The sequence below is a fragment of the Polistes canadensis genome, unplaced genomic scaffold, assembly GCF_001313835.1.
Source record: "Polistes canadensis isolate GaletaPanama2010 unplaced genomic scaffold, ASM131383v1 scaffold_22, whole genome shotgun sequence".
Classification (NCBI taxonomy): Eukaryota; Metazoa; Arthropoda; class Insecta; order Hymenoptera; family Vespidae; genus Polistes; species Polistes canadensis.
The window spans coordinates 48178-66356 of NW_014569569.1; the positions used below are offsets into that span (position 1 = coordinate 48178).

The 18179-nt window shown below is 31.0% G+C and overlaps 5 protein-coding genes across 7 annotated transcripts; 3 read left to right on the forward strand and 2 right to left on the reverse strand.

Moving 5' to 3' along the window:
• The first annotated feature begins 2350 nt into the window (after positions 1 to 2350).
• Positions 2351 to 2772, forward strand: LOC106794069 (histone H4). The gene has a single exon (XM_014761485.1). The coding sequence runs from the start codon at positions 2386 to 2388 to the stop codon at positions 2695 to 2697; it is 312 nt and encodes a 103-aa protein (XP_014616971.1). The 5' UTR covers positions 2351 to 2385; the 3' UTR covers positions 2698 to 2772.
• Positions 2773 to 5707: 2935 nt separating this feature from the next.
• On the reverse strand, positions 5708 to 6185 carry LOC106794034 (histone H2B-like). Its single transcript, XM_014761417.1, has one exon. It carries the CDS (start codon positions 6120 to 6122, stop codon positions 5751 to 5753), a length of 372 nt encoding a protein of 123 aa, XP_014616903.1. The 5' UTR covers positions 6123 to 6185; the 3' UTR covers positions 5708 to 5750.
• A 156-nt stretch (positions 6186 to 6341) lies between these two features.
• On the forward strand, positions 6342 to 6828 carry LOC106794047 (histone H2A). The gene has a single exon (XM_014761447.1). It carries the CDS (start codon positions 6400 to 6402, stop codon positions 6772 to 6774), a length of 375 nt encoding a protein of 124 aa, XP_014616933.1. The 5' UTR covers positions 6342 to 6399; the 3' UTR covers positions 6775 to 6828.
• A 53-nt stretch (positions 6829 to 6881) lies between these two features.
• On the reverse strand, positions 6882 to 13212 carry LOC106794048 (intraflagellar transport protein 172 homolog). Its single transcript, XM_014761448.1, has 8 exons — positions 13031 to 13212; positions 12802 to 12945; positions 12593 to 12705; positions 12317 to 12502; positions 9449 to 12239; positions 8946 to 9389; positions 8540 to 8863; positions 6882 to 8184 (listed from the first exon to the last, which is right to left on the reverse strand). Exons 1-8 carry the CDS (start codon positions 13067 to 13069, stop codon positions 7015 to 7017), a joined length of 5211 nt encoding a protein of 1736 aa, XP_014616934.1. The 5' UTR covers positions 13070 to 13212; the 3' UTR covers positions 6882 to 7014.
• Positions 8723 to 17706, forward strand: LOC106794046 (upstream stimulatory factor 1-like). 3 transcript variants are annotated; one of them, XM_014761445.1, is made up of 8 exons: positions 8723 to 8814; positions 9038 to 9114; positions 14155 to 14486; positions 14582 to 14737; positions 14814 to 15695; positions 15799 to 15984; positions 16256 to 16366; positions 16444 to 17706. In XM_014761445.1, the coding sequence occupies exons 2-5, from the start codon at positions 9075 to 9077 to the stop codon at positions 15036 to 15038; spliced, it is 753 nt and encodes a 250-aa protein (XP_014616931.1). In that variant the 5' UTR covers positions 8723 to 8814; positions 9038 to 9074; the 3' UTR covers positions 15039 to 15695; positions 15799 to 15984; positions 16256 to 16366; positions 16444 to 17706. The 3 variants fall into 3 exon arrangements, with proteins under 3 accessions (XP_014616931.1, XP_014616930.1, XP_014616932.1); XM_014761444.1 differs by lacking the exons at positions 8723 to 8814; positions 9038 to 9114 and adding an exon at positions 13652 to 13833 and having other exon boundaries at positions 14105 to 14486; XM_014761446.1 differs by lacking the exons at positions 8723 to 8814; positions 9038 to 9114 and adding an exon at positions 13652 to 13833 and having other exon boundaries at positions 14110 to 14486.
• Positions 17707 to 18179: the final 473 nt, after the last annotated feature.

Genomic DNA, 18179 nt, shown 5'->3' on the forward strand with positions numbered 1-18179 from the left:
AGATTTAACAGAAATAATTTTGTTTTCGATTAAATTCACTTTTATATATATATATATATATAAATTAAAGTTGTTTCTTGTTGAGACTTTAAAAGCAGAAACTAACAAAAAATCTGTTTTCAAATAACAGAAAAATATAAAAGAATGGGTAACCATGAATAACTGTTTGTTCCTGTATATTTTATTTTCATAGCTTTCGTTAAATTAAACGAGAAAAAATGATGTCCCTTAAATTAATAAAGAGTCTCTATCTCGAGTTGTATTCTTTTCTCAGAAGGGGCCATAATACGAAGAAGTATATATTTTCTGTCTCAGAATTTACAACAGTGCAATTATATACAGATATTGAAACGTAATCAAAGAATATTTCGGATCAAATTTCAATCTCATACTGTCATATCCTGGCCCTTATTTAATCTAAGCCTCTTTACGTAATATTATTATTTAATTTACATATGTCCAAGCAGCTAATTTTTAAAACAAACTACAGTATTTAATGTTGGCTCGTTTTTCTTTTTCTGATCTCGTCTCGAAACTCTCAAAAACGTTCCTTCCGCTAAGACATCTCTCAGTATTCTTACGTTACTCGTATCAAACTTTTGTACTTTTATTTTATAATAAACAAATTGTCATGTTATTGCGATCTTCAATCGCAAATCTCTAAATAATATCTTAAATTTGTCATCTTAATCTCGAGAGATTAAGTCAAAACCAAGCATTTTGAGTTTTACAACTCTATTGTAGATTTTAGAAGCTGTATTATACAACAGAAAAACAAGTTTTTAAAAATGATGTATTACAAAATAAAAAGTAAAAATGGTTTACTTTTATGTTCTTACAATAATATCGCATGGTATTCTTTTTATCATCAGTCTTGTTCATTTTATTTTTACTCTTTGAATAGAGAATTTGTTAAACGCTCGCCATTGGTTCTAAGAGTTGTGGAGGGGATGCATCGGAATCTCAAGCGTACAAAACCAGCCGTCTCAGCGGCTGAACATCACATTTCGACTGCAGCTTCGATACCAGCAACGTCTTCGCTGTTCACAGTAAGTAATACTCAGTACCCTGTTCGGAGACGTAGCTTATATTAGGTTGGGAATAAAGAGAAATCCATTACTTTTTCGCTAGATGGCTGTAGTGTTATATATCTCTTAAAGTATTGATCAAACAAATTCAGACTTGTACTCGTTGGAAAAGTGATATTTCGTATTAAAAAAATTGATGTTATAATTTTTTTATTGGTCGATTCAATATAAATGTCGCGATTTTGTTTTATCTGTAGTAAACTTTTAACTGAAAGTGATATTGTTACTGTTGATCTGGCATGAAGATATATTACTTGATAAAAGTACTGAAAGAGGTGATCAATTTTCGGAATACCTGAAAAACCAAAAATCTGTGACTATTCATGTGCAGTGTCATAAAAATTAGACTCGTAAGAGTTCTATTGCTCCCGTTTAAGACAACACGAACAAAAAGAAACGAGTACATCTAATATAAGTCCTCCTCATATTAGAGCACGCGCAAGTGAATTAGATTTTTGTTTTAAACAATGTTGCTTATTTTGCGGTAATGAATTGAATGTGGAATGAACAAGGTGTGATATATTATGAATTGGTAAAACCAAATGAAACCATCACTGGGGATCGCTATCGTTTACAATTGATGCGTCTGAGTCGTGCATTGAAGGAAAAATGGCCGGAATGGAGCAAAAGGCACGATAAATTTATTTTGCTGCTGATAATACTCGACCTCACGTGGCGAAACCAGTGAAAACATATCTGGAAACATTGAAATGGGAAGTCTTAATCCACCCGCCATATTCTCCAGATATTGGCCCTTCGAATTACCACCTGTTTCGATCAATGGCTCATGATTTATCAGGGGAAAATTTAACATCTTACGAAGATTGCCAAAATTGGATCGATTCATGGATTGCCTTCAAGGACAAAGAGTTTTTTCGACGGGGTATATTTCTACTACCTGAAAGATGGGAAAAAGTTGTGGCAAAAGTGATGGGCAGTATTTTCAATAATGTAATTTTCATTTCAAATAAATCGTTATTTTTTAATAAAAAACTCTATGAATTAATTCCAACACCTAATATTTAGTCGAGTTTTTCGCCAATAAGAATATCAGGACTTTTATAAGAGAAACATTATGAAGTTACAATAACAAATTATAAAACAAAACTAAACATATTTGATCAAAATCGAACAATTTGAATCGTTTTAATTTAAGTAGTAATAAGTGTAAGTAATGGATTTCTTTTTCCTCAGTAAGAGTTAATTAGTAGTAAATATTTAACTAGAATAAGTTAATTTAACATTTTATTTTATTTACAGAAGCTTATCTCTGAGCAATTCTATCTAACTAAATAAAATGACTGGACGCGGAAAGGGTGGAAAGGGATTGGGAAAAGGAGGTGCAAAGCGGCACAGGAAGGTTCTTCGTGATAATATCCAAGGTATTACTAAGCCTGCGATTCGCCGTTTGGCTCGTCGTGGTGGTGTCAAACGTATCTCTGGATTGATTTACGAAGAAACTCGAGGTGTATTGAAAGTCTTCTTAGAAAACGTCATTCGTGATGCAGTAACTTACACCGAACATGCTAAAAGAAAGACAGTTACGGCTATGGACGTCGTATATGCATTGAAACGCCAAGGACGTACACTCTATGGTTTTGGAGGTTAATTTGTCAGAAGTGCATAAATCAGCAGTTTGGTCATTTCATTTTAAAAGAACCGATAAAAACGGCCCTTTTCAGGGCCACTGAATTTTTCAACGATATCGAACAAATTCTCATCTTTTTGTTATATTTATTGAAGAACCCTGAGATATATGAACAAATTAAAGTAACAATATGGCGACGCTTGGTGATTCTCACCGGTGCTTCGTTTATTCGATGTTACTCCATAGCTTTGACTAGCTATATCCTCCTATCCTTTTGGACGGCCCTTTGCTAAGACTTTTATGTACGCAAAAGACAACGTAAGACCGGGGCTATGACTAAAATAAACTAGAACCAAGAGTATTATGGCTTAAACAATAAAATAGCCTACTCTTTGTCAGATAATTCTCGAAGCTTGTTGGAAGAAAGTGCACTCTGTTGCTAGAAGTGGCAACATCGCTTATAGAATTTTACGTTTACCACACTTTAAGCACTGTTGCCATTTAGAATTGATGATGCTATGCAAACGCTTGCTTTACTCCGATCCACTGAAGGACTCGTTAATAGGGTTTAATAAACTGATTCTGTCCTTTGAGAAAGAACTTATTTGAATTTGCTTGTTTGTTTGAATTAATTCGCTTGTATTTTGCTTTAGTGAAGACACAACCTTCTCTTTATTTTTTTTCTGTATTAATGTATTATAAAATAAATAAAGTAAAAAGAAATCTATTTTTTTTTAACTTAACTTTTTTATTGCTTCGTCCATATTTTACATTTTACAAAAAGATTCTACGAAGAATTAAACATATATATTGTTGATAGATTTACAGAGGACAGAAGAAAATGTAGACCGTGCTATAATACTTTTGTTTGGTACTGTATGCACATACTATAAAAAATTGTCGATGTGTCTATCACGTGATATCGTCATACTCCCATACCCTGATCTTTTTTTTATCTTAAACCATTGGTTATTGATGTGGCCAATGCCCTTTGTCTTTAAGATAGTCATTCTAAGAAATTTGCAAAGTAAATTTATGAACAGTCAAAGTACAGAAGAGTCATCACACTGAATCTTAAGTCCGCTGTTTAGTTCTTCTTTATTTTATCCTAAAGTCTCTGAAACTGTTCCTTCCGCCATTTTCTCTTAAGTATTTTTAATATTTCTCACTTTTTTTTCTTTCGTAGAAACTTTTTGAAAAGATATTTATTATATATTTGATATATATTATTCCTAAAGATATTTTTAAAAAGATATATATGTTTATATATGTACACATGCAATGACTTTTATATACAAAGTCAAAAATATTTGTTATTTAAACAAAAATAAAAGAAACGATAAAGATTTACATTTTCTTTTTCTCATTAAATTTTCGTTAAATAATTTTTATCACGATTTATAAAGCAATAAAAAATGTAACATTTTATGCATATCTAATAATACATACATTTAATACAATAGATAGTATTCCTCGATTTCAGTAGAATTTCGTTGAACTTAACGCGGATTGGTCGTGAGAATTGGGTGGGGATGCCATAACAGCCACGCACCAAACAAAAAGAATTCACAAAGATTGGAACTACATATTGAGATCTTTTACTATTTTAATTGAAAAATACATGTCTAATGCGTAAATTGCAGTAAATAACTTTAATTACATTATTACTATTTATTATTAAAAACAGAGAAATAAGCAATAACTTATACTGAATATGCTAAAAGGAAAATAATCACGACTATAGATGTGTAGTATGTGCATCTATATATGCACTGAATGTATGCATTGATATACGCTTTATTATTTTAATAATTAAATTGGTAAGAGTTTGAAAAAAAAAATACAAGAAAATAAACAACAATTCGATTTTAATTACATTTAGTTACTGAACATCTTACTATTAGATAAAAGTTATGTTAACGCTATTTTTAAGATTTTTTTAATGCACCTGAAAAGCTTATATGACAAATTTTCAAACTTATTTTTCTCGAAAATGAAGCCCTATATGAATAGATTTAATTCTATATTGTCGACTTGTATAGTTTTTCTAAGAAGAATCATCTCTTGTTTGCTTCCTCGTACCACTAGTTATAAAACATCTTATGTGTGTAATTATATATTACTTATTTATGTAAGGCATTGAAAATGTTCTGCGAATTTTCTAGTTGTTTAAGAGTTTTCTAAGTTGTTCTGAGATAAAATAGGCGGAGTCATTTATTTGCTATTATTTATTATTCTGCTGAAATTTTAAGAATTTTTCAAATACCTCAAATATACCTGACAAAGTAAATTTTAATCGTTAACTGTTTACCCAACCAATGTTATTAGTTCTATATATAGAATTCTTATACGCTATGAGAAAGTAATATAAATATAGGATGAATCTAAACCTGAAAAACGAAGCCTAATTTGAAAGTATTTGATTTTTAGATCATACAACACTTTTTCGTGGTTGTGTATTTGTAGCCTATTTTAATGACCGTTTTTATTTTACAGAAATAATGATTAATAGTTCGATTTATACAAAAGTAATGTTTAATGATTATTTTATAATTTTTCTTTAAATATATACAGGATATACATGAAATATGCATGTATGTGAATTCTTTATCGAAGCTATAATAGAAATTCCCGAACTAATATTTAATTTACTTCGAAATACGTATTATCATGTTTGCAAAGTGCTGCACTCTCCCATAGAATGCAAGTACTACTTGGCTAATTATATGGTTTAAATTCGTAAAGTAAAATTTTAACGATCAAAACTTCATTAAAAATTTTTTATCTACACGAATTAAGATATACGAAGGTTATTTTCTTTCTTATCTTATCTAAAGGATGCTTAAATAATTATTTTAAATAAATTTTTTTCGAATATCTTAATCGTATTTGTAACTTTAGTATGGTACTTCATACTTTTTAATAATGAATTATTGAAACAAATTTATTTTGGTGGAAAACAAGTTAAATATTATATTGTATAATAAATTATATGAAGAGAATTATGTGCCCAACGTAAATAAATGGTTTGTGGCCCTAAAAAGGGCCGTTCGAAGTCGTCTTCATACGTCGATTTACTTAGAACTGGTGTATTTAGTTACCGCTTTGGTGCCTTCACTTACAGCGTGTTTTGCGAGTTCACCTGGAAGTAACAGGCGAACTGCAGTTTGAATTTCCCGAGATGTTATAGTTGATCGTTTGTTGTAATGAGCTAGCCGGGAAGCTTCAGCAGCAATACGTTCAAAAACATCATTAACAAAACTGTTCATGATGCTCATGGCTTTGCTAGAAATTCCAGTATCAGGATGAACTTGTTTCAAGACTTTGTAAATGTAAATAGCGTAACTTTCCTTCCTCTTCCTCTTCTTCTTCTTGTCAGTTTTAGCGATGTTCTTTTGTGCTTTCCCAGCTTTCTTCACAGCTTTTCCACTTGCTTTAGGCGGCATCTTGATTCACTTTCTCTTAGTCAGTAGTCTGATCGTATAAGAAGTCTGAATCCAGAATGATTCTCGTCGGTTAGGCGCTTCATTATATACGCGGCAGCTGCTCACACGGCTAACTAATCACAGAGCAGTATTCGGCCAGCGCCCCTTCTAGCGTTCCTATTGGTCCGCCGACAGAGCGCTGGAATCGTATATAAGCGAGCGTCTAACCAGTCTGAGCCAGACTATCGTCAACTCTTGAGTTTTACGGTTCATTCAGTTTATTTTGATAAGTTCGAAGATGTCCGGACGTGGAAAAGGCGGCAAAGTTAAGGGAAAGGCAAAGTCCCGTTCTAATCGAGCTGGACTTCAATTCCCCGTTGGTCGTATTCATCGGCTATTGAGGAAAGGAAATTACGCTGAACGTGTTGGAGCTGGAGCACCAGTTTATTTGGCTGCAGTTATGGAATATCTTGCTGCTGAAGTTTTGGAATTGGCTGGTAATGCAGCTCGTGACAACAAGAAGACCAGAATCATTCCAAGACATTTACAATTGGCTATTCGCAATGACGAGGAATTGAACAAATTATTATCTGGTGTGACTATCGCTCAAGGTGGTGTTCTACCAAACATTCAAGCTGTTCTATTACCGAAGAAGACTGAGAAAAAAGCTTAATCGATATTTCATAGACTTCCCTACCTTTATACGGCCCTTTTCAGGGCCACCACACGTTTCGAACTCTAAGGAATAATTTGATTATATTTCATAAGAATAATAATTTCATTTAATGTAGGTGTTATTCGATCTGTGGAAAAGTTTAATATAGTTTATTAAATAATATTCAGTAAAATAAAATACATTTACATTAAACGCACAGGTATGTATATTAACATTTATTTAAAATATGTACATTTTTTAAAACGAATAAGTTGGAACGGCACCACACCAATCTTGTATAAATACAATAATATCGTTCAATGGAGAATCGGATGATGTTTGTCGAGCAACATTAACTAATTTAGTCCAATCATCACGATCGGTTACACGGTTACTTTTTTCGAATTTAATCACCGGGCCACGAATCGGATATCCCGTTAACGTACATTCTTGTAAAGGTATTGAATTACTTATTGAACTAGTCAAAGAACCAATATAAACGCCACGTTGATCAATCGGCAAACCTTGTTCTACTTTTTGATCCATAGAAATAGCTAAAACCCATTCTTTAGCTTCTTCCCGTTGTTCCTTAGTCATACTTAAAGTAGCTGGTAAAGGTACTTCCAAGGGAAAATCAGTTACTCTGAGATCATCTACATCGAGAATATTACTGTCTCCTTCTTCGATGCATTCCTCAAGATCAAGAAAATGATTTAAGAATATGAAAGCTTCGCTCGTTAGTCCGCTAGATCGTGCATCGATACCAGCGTTATAGTAACAACGATCGGGTAACAAAATGTCTGAATAACGGATAAGAGTAATAGAGGTCTTTGTTATTATTCCGGTTAATCCTGAAAATTCATGGCATCCGCATCTAACTGCTGAATAATGGGCTGCTTCAAGATATTTACGAAATTTCAAACCACTAGCAGTAGATAAATCTAAACTTTTACATAATTCATACAAGACGCTTCGTAATTGTGACAAATATTTATACTCGTTATAAGTTTCATCAGAATTGAGAATTGTTTCTGATAATTTGAGATAAAGGTTGAAGTATTGGGGAATTGGTAATGCACCGTGTTGCATGTAAAGTCGAAGAGCTTGGATTGGTGAATGAGATTTTAGTAAATGGGCCGCACGTTGTGCGACATATTTGTGTAATAGTTCGGGACTTTGCATACTCGCTGCTTCAAATACTTGATCCCATTGACCTTTTTGTGCTAAAATTTCTAAAGCAGCTCCAGTATCAACTTCTACCAATTTGTCGATTTCTCCGTCTCTTATAATAGCATCCTTGTACTTTCCTTCCAAATATGGTTCTAATTCTGGGGCAAGTTCTCTGACAATTCGTCGTGCTCTTTCCCATTCGTTTACAGCCGCTAAAGCGTTTATAGCATCTCTAATCCTATCAGCTTGTAAAAATACCTGTGTTCATAAAAAAATTGACTGTATTTACATATTTTATAAATTTAACTCGTATATTATTATTATTATCATTATATAAAAAGCTGACTCATAAATAAGTCAGTTTAACAAGAATGCATATTAATATAAAAACAAGTATAATTTACAAATGTTAAATTATTAAAGGTAACACATTTGAATTATTTTATTTATTTATTTTATATCCAATTCTGGAAGAACTTGTTAAAAGTTATTAATTACTAAAAAAGCAACATAACCTCAAATAACGATTATTCTAATCAATAAAGGAATAAATAATTGTTAATGTGAATTGATTTACGTATATATCACTTTGCATATTAAGATAAAAGTTTACCTGAGCAGAAAGAGCATGTTCACCAATATCAAATAATCGTGCCCCTAAATCTCCACCAATTTCTATAGCTATTTCTGGATCAGCTTGATGAAGAAGAATATCAGCTGCTCGAGTTAAAGAAGTTTTCGACGCTTGTGGTTCTAGGATAAGAATATCCAATGCAGCACGTATTTCTCCAACTTCTAACCACTTCTGAGCTTCTTCTAAGGCGTTCAATCCGTCGATACCTGCACTTTTTTGTCCTAATTCTCTACGAAGTGCAGCCTCTTGACTTGGTAAATATTCTCTACATACTCTTAATGCTTCTGACCACATACCAGCTTTCTATATAATCAATCAAAAAGGTGTAATATATTAAGATGATTTTTAATAGAAAGAGTGAGCTTTTATTAGAAGATTTTATTACCTTATAATGATCTACTATTATTTCTGGCTTATGCGCTCTCAAAAGAAGAGATTCTGCAAGACTGTAATCCTGTGTTTCTGCTGCTTCTGTAGCTCTTGCAACAAGAACTTGATTTAATGCGTTTGGAATATGAGACTGTGCTACGTCTTCAGCAGCTTCCCAATCTCGAGTATGTATATACATTTGTACAGCTTCCATGGCTCTTCCAGCTTGAATAAATTCTTTTTCTGCCTCTGAAAATCTTCCTTCATCTTCTAATGCCATGGCTTTTCTATAATGAACTTCTTTCTTTTGATCCGATGTACCATATTTTGCTATTTCCAAAGCCCAATCGAATAGACCAGCTTCGCATGCTATTTGAAGACAAGCTTCAAAGTATGTTAAACGCATTAATAATCTAGCACCTAATTCTGGTACCAATGTACGTGCCCACATTAATGCCACCTATGAAATGGCGATATTAGTAATATATATGCAATTAATACTATCTTATATATTTTTACCTGTTGAGCAGCCTTTTCACCAGAAGCTTGTTTTGCAACACGTAAAGCATCTTCCCACATATTTGTTGATCTATAAGATGCTACAGCACCTCGCCAATCATTAGCTCCCAAAAAGTGCTCTTCTGCTTCCCGAGGTTTCCCAGCAGCATCCAATTCACGTGCTAAATGGGCATGAGTAGTTTGAAGTAATTCTGGTCTATATTTTGCAACTAATCTTATCATGTCATTACGTTGACCAGCCTTTCTATACATTGCTATTGCAGAATCATATTCTCCAATTGCAACATAGAGTGTTTCAGCATGCCGCAAATCACCAGTTTGTTCTAAAGTCTCTGCATGTTTTACAAGAACTTCATTAGCTTCTTCTTTATTCATATATTCTGTGGCTACTTCATGTGCACGATTCCAATTACCAGATTGGATATGAGTATCAATGGCTCTTTTAGGATTTAGTGCTCGTAAAAATAAATTTTCTGCTAAATTTTTATCTCCTATCGATTCAAAATACTCGCCAAGCTTTTCACATTGCTTTTGTATTTGTGGATCATCGTCTTCGATTACTTGCATTATTTGTAATGCTTTTCTCCATTGTCGAGCATCAATGGCTGCATTTAAAGCAAGAGCAGTTTCTCCGGCTTCGATAAAATGATTTATCGCAGCATCGTAATGACCATTTGCAACTAAATGCTTTCCCCATTCTTTTTCTAAAATAACTACAGAAGTTGGATCGATTTTACGAGCCAATTCTAATGCTCTCGCATATACACCAGCTTCAGCATAACATTTAATAGCATCTATAGCATCGGATGTCTTTTCTAAAATTTCTCCTGCTAACTCCATCAAATCAGTTGCCTTTAAGGCTCGTACTACTTCATTAATAATATCTGTATCTTCTAGTAATTCATTATTAACTAGTAATAGTCTAGCTGCACGTCCTGGTCTACGAGATTCCAAATAAAGTTTTATTGCACGTTTTGGATTATCTGTTTCCATTATAGCTGCTGCTTTGGCTGTTTGTCCATTTTCAAGTAACCATCCTAAATGACGATCTCTAAGCTCTGTTAAACCAGACCAACCACGACTTTGTGCCAAATTTAATGCATCTTCCCAATGCCAATATTTCTGATACATATCTAAAGCTTTATCTAATTCATTTTGTTCTAAATAAATAACTTCTGCAGTTTTCAATTCTCCATTCAGTATTGCCAGCATAGCCCAACAATCTGGACTTGTCAATGAATCATTACCCGTCTCTATTTGATATTTTTCCCCAACATTGACTATTTCTTGAAGAAATTTCGAACAAGCTACATCTCCAAGAGCAGCATAACATCGTGATGCGATTGATAATTCTCTAGCAGCCATTGCATTTCTTGCTACATTTTCCCACATAGCTTCAGCTTGCGGGGTATCACCTAATTCTTCTAAAAACAAGACAACTCTTCCAAAATCATTATCATGTAATGCTGTACCAAACTCAATCAGCCCTTCATCGAGTAGATAAGATACTCCATTACCCATTTCTTCGACTATCACAGAGGTTTGATTATTTTCTCTAACGATATCTACGGCATCACCACGAATAGGTATAAGAGTTGCTGCTTCTGGAGCATCCACGTTATACCATACTGCTAATGTTTGACCTGTTTGTGCTACAACAACGTCGCTTCCAGGTACCCAAGATACAAAACCAACTCCCGTTAATAACAAAGTTTTACCTCCTTGATCATCACTCAACCATAATCTTCCTCTTTTATCTCGTGACAAAAGTCTATGTCCTGTTTCGCTTAATTCCAACCAATCGACTCGTACATCATGTGTTATCATGCTGATAGTAACACCCGTTATGAAATCAATTATACGTACTGTTCGCGGATCTAAGAGATATGCTAATCTTTTATTGTCTACCGTACCAGGCACATGTCTTTCATTAATTCTTATACTAACAACATGTGGATTTATTGCTTCAGTTCTCACAGATCCAAGTATTTCATTTTTACCATATTCAACAACCATTAATTCACCAGCACAAAATATCAAACAAACTCCAGGATATTCGAAAAAGAATTTTTCATTATTGCTTGTATCTTCCCAAGGTATTTCGCTAATAAGATTTTGTTCGATATCGGTAATTAATAATGTTGTTGATGTGCGTGCTACAATATTATTGTCTTTTCGACCTAACACCTTTACGTCTTCTATTTCATTTCCAGTACGTGATCTAATTACAACTGGTTGACTAGTACCATTTAATGGACGAACAATAACTTGACTAGGACCAACATATGCTACCTCGTGACTTCCTCTAACAAGAGTACGTCTTAATATAGTTTCAAATTGTTCAACAGTACCACACAATCCACCAATAATTAATCTGGAACCATCTTTGCGCCATGCCAATGCTGTTACTGTATAGAAATTAGGCAATTCTTTAATCTTCGCTTCTTCCCAAATTGCTCGACGAGGAGTCCAATCAAATATTCTTATTCTGTTCCATGAACCGATTGTAATACTTTGTCCACTAGGACTGCAGCATGCAACAGTCATTTCTTTTTCGCTACTATCTTTGCTATAGTCAAAAGTTTTAACAAGTTTTCCATGAGATTCGTAAAATGTTATTTTCTTATCACAACCTGCTGCCATAATATGAGCTTGAGACCAGGCTAAAGCATAAGCTGGTACATTGTGAGTGCATACACGCCCTGAAGGTTCAATATTTCCATCATCTGCCACATAATATCTTATAATACTACCGTCTGCATGACTTGATAGAAAACCAGTTCCCCTAATACTTAAAAAAAAGATTAAAGTAATTAGAATATTGTATTATTTATTTTACTGTACTATTTATATAATCAAATGTGTTACTTTGTAGCCAATGCAATTGTCATAGCATTTGCCGTATACAAGGTTTGTACTTTATGAGTTTTTATGAATGCAGCACGGACCTTGCCATCTACAAGACCAGCTATAATTGGCCCTTCTGTAGGCCAGACTAAGCAAGTGACTGCTGAATTTTGTTTGAATTTATTGCATATAACTTTTTTTTCACCCCTATGAAACATTTTTATAAGTGACACATATGTTTGTAGTGTGACATCTAATAAAGATAATATGTAAAACATATAACAAATTTTTGATTACCATTCTTCACCAATTTTATAAACATAAATCATACAATCGGTCTGACCTACAGCTATTTTTATCGAATCTGGAGAAAATGCAATACCCTTAACGAGATAACTCTTCTTACCAAACTGAAATAAAAATTATTTATACATTTTCTTAAAAACATTTTAAACCGATGTAAGAAATAATTAATATATATTATTAATAATAAATAATATATATGCCTTTGGTTCCATAGGTTTGGTAGAAAATCTATCTTTCATGATACCATTTTCATCAAATAAATAGATTGAACGATCAGTAGAAGCGACAGCAAGCTTTTGATTATTAGGTGACCAAACTATGCTAATAACTCTATTTTCACAATCCTATAAATAGAAAAGACATAAATGCATGTTATCATATATTTTCATTTTATAAATAATAATAAAATACACATCTGAGATAACCTACTTGTGACGGTACAATTGTACCTAAATATTTAAGTAACATAACTTATCGTTAAAGTAAACTTCACTTTAAAAAGCCACGTTATTCCTATATTACAAAAAGACGATGAGTTAAAGCCATCGACTGTATATGTACGGTTGCTTAGCAACATTCTCATACAAACAGTTCTAAATACGTATAACAAAGAAAATACAATATCTCTATTAATAAAAGTTATGCGAAAAAATGAAATTATGTTAATTAATTAATTTAATTTAAATGATTTTACATTGATACCAAACAATATATCGTAACGCTTTATACAATTTTATATAGTTTACAATTTAATAATTCTTCTGTAATTTCATTGAGACTTTTAAAAATAGCGCATATAAAATTATTATTATAAATGCAAAGTATATTGTAGATTATTGAAAATTTATTAAAGAGATTTTTGTTCGACAGTAATTGTACATCAATTTTTTTCTTGATTTTATAATCGAAAGAAAATGGAAGAAAGAATAGAATATAGTAAGTGATTTTAAATGATATTAATATTTTGTACATTAAAGATAAATTATATATTTATATTTTAACGTGATCTCAATAGAATTATCTTTATTTTTTATATGAAGTGCATTGGTCGATTTGTTACTTCTGCATTATTCCGTCGTGTCGCTCGTGAAAAGATGCTGCGTGTAAATTTAAAATAAATTATAACTATGAATTTTTTAAAATAATTGACTAAAAAATAATTAGAAACACAGTGATTAATAGTTTTAAGCGACGATGGAAATTGTACATCATTTTGCTCAAATAGAAGAATGGTAAGTTACGTATCACATCTTTCTTTGTAAGATAACAGAAAGTCTTATTATTTTTGATCATTCTGTTTGTTATATCAATAATGCACGTTTGAACTTTTTACTTTACGTGAAATGGAATATTTATTTGATTATCGTTATAGTTGCTTCATGCTTAGAAAAATTAAAAAATTGAAATGAAATTATTTTATGAATTTAAGGTTATCCATTATATATCTCTGTTTATTTGAAAAATTGATTCAAAGAAATTCATAAATTTGATTTTTTTTTTTAGTACAGATGAAACTACTATTTGTCATGATAATGTCAAAATGGTTTTGACAGAAGCTGAAATAATAGATATGGATGGTAATATAGAAATTAAATCAGAGGATGACAATGTTCAGTATCAATTATGTCAGATAAATAGAGATGAAAGTACTGTGGCTTATCGTGTAGTACAAGTTAGCGATAATCAATTGGAGAATAGTGAATTGTCCATAGAAACTCCTGTAAATAATACCGTACAAGTTTTGACTTCTCCATTAAATGGGCAGTTATATCTGCTTAGTAATGGAAATGAAATGCTTACCTCAGACTCTACAAGAAATGTAATGCCTTGTGTTGCCAAAGTGCAAATAGAAGCATCTGAAAATCTTGTTCTGGGTGCTAAAAAGGTAAGACATTGGTAATAACTGTTACTTTATGCTGTTTCCTTATATAATCTCAGTCAACAAATGGTATTGAAAATTTTTGTAAAATTTTTCTCTAGAGAGACGAAAAGAGGAGAGCGACACATAACGAAGTAGAGAAGCGTAGAAGAGACAAAATTAACAATTGGATCTTTAAATTAGGAGAACTTATACCAGATAATGTAAATGGAAATGGCATTAACGAAGGAGATATGAAAGTTAATTCTGAATTACAAGTAAGATATTTTCATATATTGTTATACTATCTATTTTGACCATTATAGATCTTTTTTGAAATATTTTTGTTGATAGAGCAAAGGTAATATTTTAATGCAAGCCTGCGACTACATAACGGAATTAAGAAAGATACGAGAAAATTATATTAGACATTTGGAAGAAAATACAAAGTTGTCAGAAGAAGCAAAAAATCTCAGACAAGTTATGACACAATTGAAAAAAGAAAATTACCAATTAAAATCACAGTTATCTAGTAATACCAATTATATTGGTATTGAACAATTTCTTCGGCTACGATAAAATGATTTATTGCAGCATCGTAATGACCATTTGCGGCTAAATGCATTCCCCATTCTTTTTCTGAAGTAACTACAGAGGTTGAATCAACTTTATGAGTCAATTCTAATGCTCTCGCATATACACTAGCTTCGGCATAACATTTAATAGCATCCATAACATCGGATGTTTTTTCTAAAATTTCAAATAGTTGTAAATACGTATGGCAACGCGCGAAAATACTAAATTTCTATTAATAAAAGTTATGCGAATATATGAAGCTAAGCTAATTAATTAATTTAATTTAAATGAATTTAAAATTGATGATACTAAACGATATATCGCAATGTTTCATACAATTTTCCATTGCTTAAGTTTAGTGAATGAACTTATATAAAATATATGACATATATAATAATTTCAATTTCAAGAATTTTCATTAAAAATTTTCGAGAGAGATAGCTGTGAAAAATGTAAGAAAAAGGGACAGAAATGTAATAATTCTTATGCAACTTCATTGAGACTTTTCAATATGGCGCATATAAAATTATTATTATAAATGCAAAATATATTATAGATTATTGAAAAGTTAGTAAAGAGATTTTTGTTCGACAGTAATTGTACTTCAATTTTCTTCTTGATTTTATAATCGAAAGAAAATGGAAGAAAGGATAGAATATAGTAAGTGATTTTAAATGATATTAATATTTTGTTCATTAAAGATAAATTAAATATTTCTTAACGCGATATTTCAACGAAATTATTTTTATTTTTTTGTATGAAGTGTATTGGTCGATTTGTTACTTCTGCATTATTCCGTCGTGTCGCTCGTGAAAAGATGCTGCATGTAAATTTAAAATAAAGTGTAGCTATGAATTTAAATAATTGAGTAAAAAACAATTTGGGACAGTGATTAATAGTTATAGGCAGCGATGGAAATTGTACATTATTTTGCTCAAATAGAAAAATGGTAAGTTACATATTACATTTTTCTTTGTAAGATAACAGAGAGTCTTATTATTTTTGATCATTCTGTTTGTTATATCAATAATACACGTTTGAAATTTTTACTTTACGTGAAATGGAATATTTATTTGATTATCGTTATAGTTGCTAAATGTTGTAAACAATTGAAAGCGTTGAAATGAAATTATTTTATGAATTTAAGATTATTCAGTACATTTCTGTTTATTTGAAAAAACTGATTCAAAGAAATTTATAACTTTGATTATATTTTTTAGTACAGACGAAATTATATATGTACAATTTGTCATGAAAATGTCAAAATGGTTTTGGCAGAAGTTGGAAATGGCATTAACAAAGGAGATATGATAGTTAATTCTGAATTACAAGTAAGACATTTCCATATATTGTTGTACTATATATTTTTACCATTGTAGATCTTTTTTTGAAATATTTTTGTTAATAGAGCAAAGGTAATATTTTAATGCAAGTCTGTGAATACATAGCAGAATCTTAATTTTGAGATACAAGGGAATTATGTTAGATATTTGGAAAAAAATACGAAGTTGTCGGAGGGAAGAGAAAACTCTCATAACCACAGACAAGTTATGACGCAATTGAGGAAAGAATATTACCAATTATAACCACAATTATCTAGTTATATCCATTATATATTAAGCAATTAATTATTTATTAGATTTTATGATATTCGGTATATTATTTTGTTTTCAATGCTTACCAACGTGTTCTATATATTTTTACAGTAAATCGAAAGGACGTAATGTAACTTAGCACAATAAAACATAACTGTAGTTAATTATAAAATGTTTATTTACATGTATTTAACTAAACAATACTTGTATCTGATAAACGATATAAATCGCAATTATATAGTTATAAATTCAACTGTACATACATACTATAAACAATAACTTCATATAACGCGAACGATAGATTAAAAAAGTTGAAAATTTATTATTAAATCATTAAATCAGATGTACAAATATACAAAAACATTGCGCCATAATCAATAAGTAACTTTGTTCAAATGTTACATATGATATATGTTTTTAACTTGAAAGTTACTTTTTTATTGTTTTTATTCTAAAATGCATTGAAGTTAACTGGTAGGTCTACAGTATTTACAATTGTAAAATACATCTATTTATGTACATTCAACAGAGCAACATGTTCAGTATTATGTTTTTTAGTTCATTGCCATAATATATATCTAAGTATGTCGATAATAACAAAATGAGCTTTATATTTTTTTTATCCTTAAATATGCACATACAGTTTTATCATTATCAAATTTAGGGGAAAATATATATGTATATATATTTATATATGTATATATGTACGTATGTGTATATGTAATTTCTATTATTATTATTGCTTCAAAGCACATTATTTTACTTTTTTTTTTGTATGTAGCTGTTTTAGATATATTTGCATTAATATCTTGTACTCTCTATTGGGTCTAAGCAGTTATGGCAAGAGGCCTCCAATAGTAGTACAAGAAAAGGAATGATATTTATAGTTATGTGTCTCTAAATATTTTTGAGATTTTTTTCAACCTTTTTTTATCGTTTATTTAAGATGAAATTAAAAATAAATATTAATCTTCGAAATCAACAATGTACATCTGATAGTATTTCTTTTCTTATCTCGTTAAGCATATATAAGTTTAATATAAGTGTTATGTCAGTAAAGAATAAATATATAATTTAATATTATCGTCTCCTCTAAATTCTTTTATTCACAAGAAAGAGAAAGAAAGAGAGAGAGAAAGTGAAAGAAAGAAAGATAGAAAGAGAGAGAGAGAGAGAGAGAGAAAGGAAGAAAGAGCGAGACACGAGATATTTAAAAAATAAATTGACCATATTTAGAGTTTGTCCTTGTGCAATAGTATACACAAAGAAATCACATTGAAATCAATAAATTTGTCCTATAAAAATAACTCTGAAAAGAGTTATATATAAGTCCAGCAACAAATGTATTTTTCTAATCTAAGCTTCAACGTACTAACAATTTTTCTATACAGCTTAGTTAGTAGGAATCTTACTCTCCTGATCTACGATTATATTGTCTTTGTCATATAGTAGATGCAATGCCAGAAACCGAGCGGAAAACTTATACATATATTCAGTTTATTCTTTTTCTTCTCCTTTGTGTGTAAATATTCTTTTTTTTTTATAATTG

Bases quoted from the DNA above. Each gene is read 5' to 3' on its own strand.
- LOC106794069 (XM_014761485.1), top strand. From the start codon at position 2,386: ATGACTGGACGCGGAAAGGGTGGAAAGGGATTGGGAAAAGGAGGTGCA.
- LOC106794034 (XM_014761417.1), bottom strand. From the start codon at position 6,122: ATGCCGCCTAAAGCAAGTGGAAAAGCTGTGAAGAAAGCTGGGAAAGCA.
- LOC106794047 (XM_014761447.1), top strand. From the start codon at position 6,400: ATGTCCGGACGTGGAAAAGGCGGCAAAGTTAAGGGAAAGGCAAAGTCC.
- LOC106794048 (XM_014761448.1), bottom strand. From the start codon at position 13,069: ATGTTACTTAAATATTTAGGTACAATTGTACCGTCACAA. The intron at 9,390-9,448 runs GTAAAAATATAT...GCCATTTCATAG, and splicing joins GTGAAAAGGCTGCTCAACAG to GTGGCATTAATGTGGGCACG. The intron at 8,185-8,539 runs GTAAACTTTTAT...TTATGAACACAG, and splicing joins AACATGCTCTTTCTGCTCAG to GTATTTTTACAAGCTGATAG.
- LOC106794046 (XM_014761444.1), top strand. From the start codon at position 13,796: ATGGAAATTGTACATCATTTTGCTCAAATAGAAGAATG. The intron at 13,834-14,104 runs GTAAGTTACGTA...TTTTTTTTTTAG, and splicing joins TTTGCTCAAATAGAAGAATG to TACAGATGAAACTACTATTT. The intron at 14,738-14,813 runs GTAAGATATTTT...TTTTGTTGATAG, and splicing joins AAGTTAATTCTGAATTACAA to AGCAAAGGTAATATTTTAAT.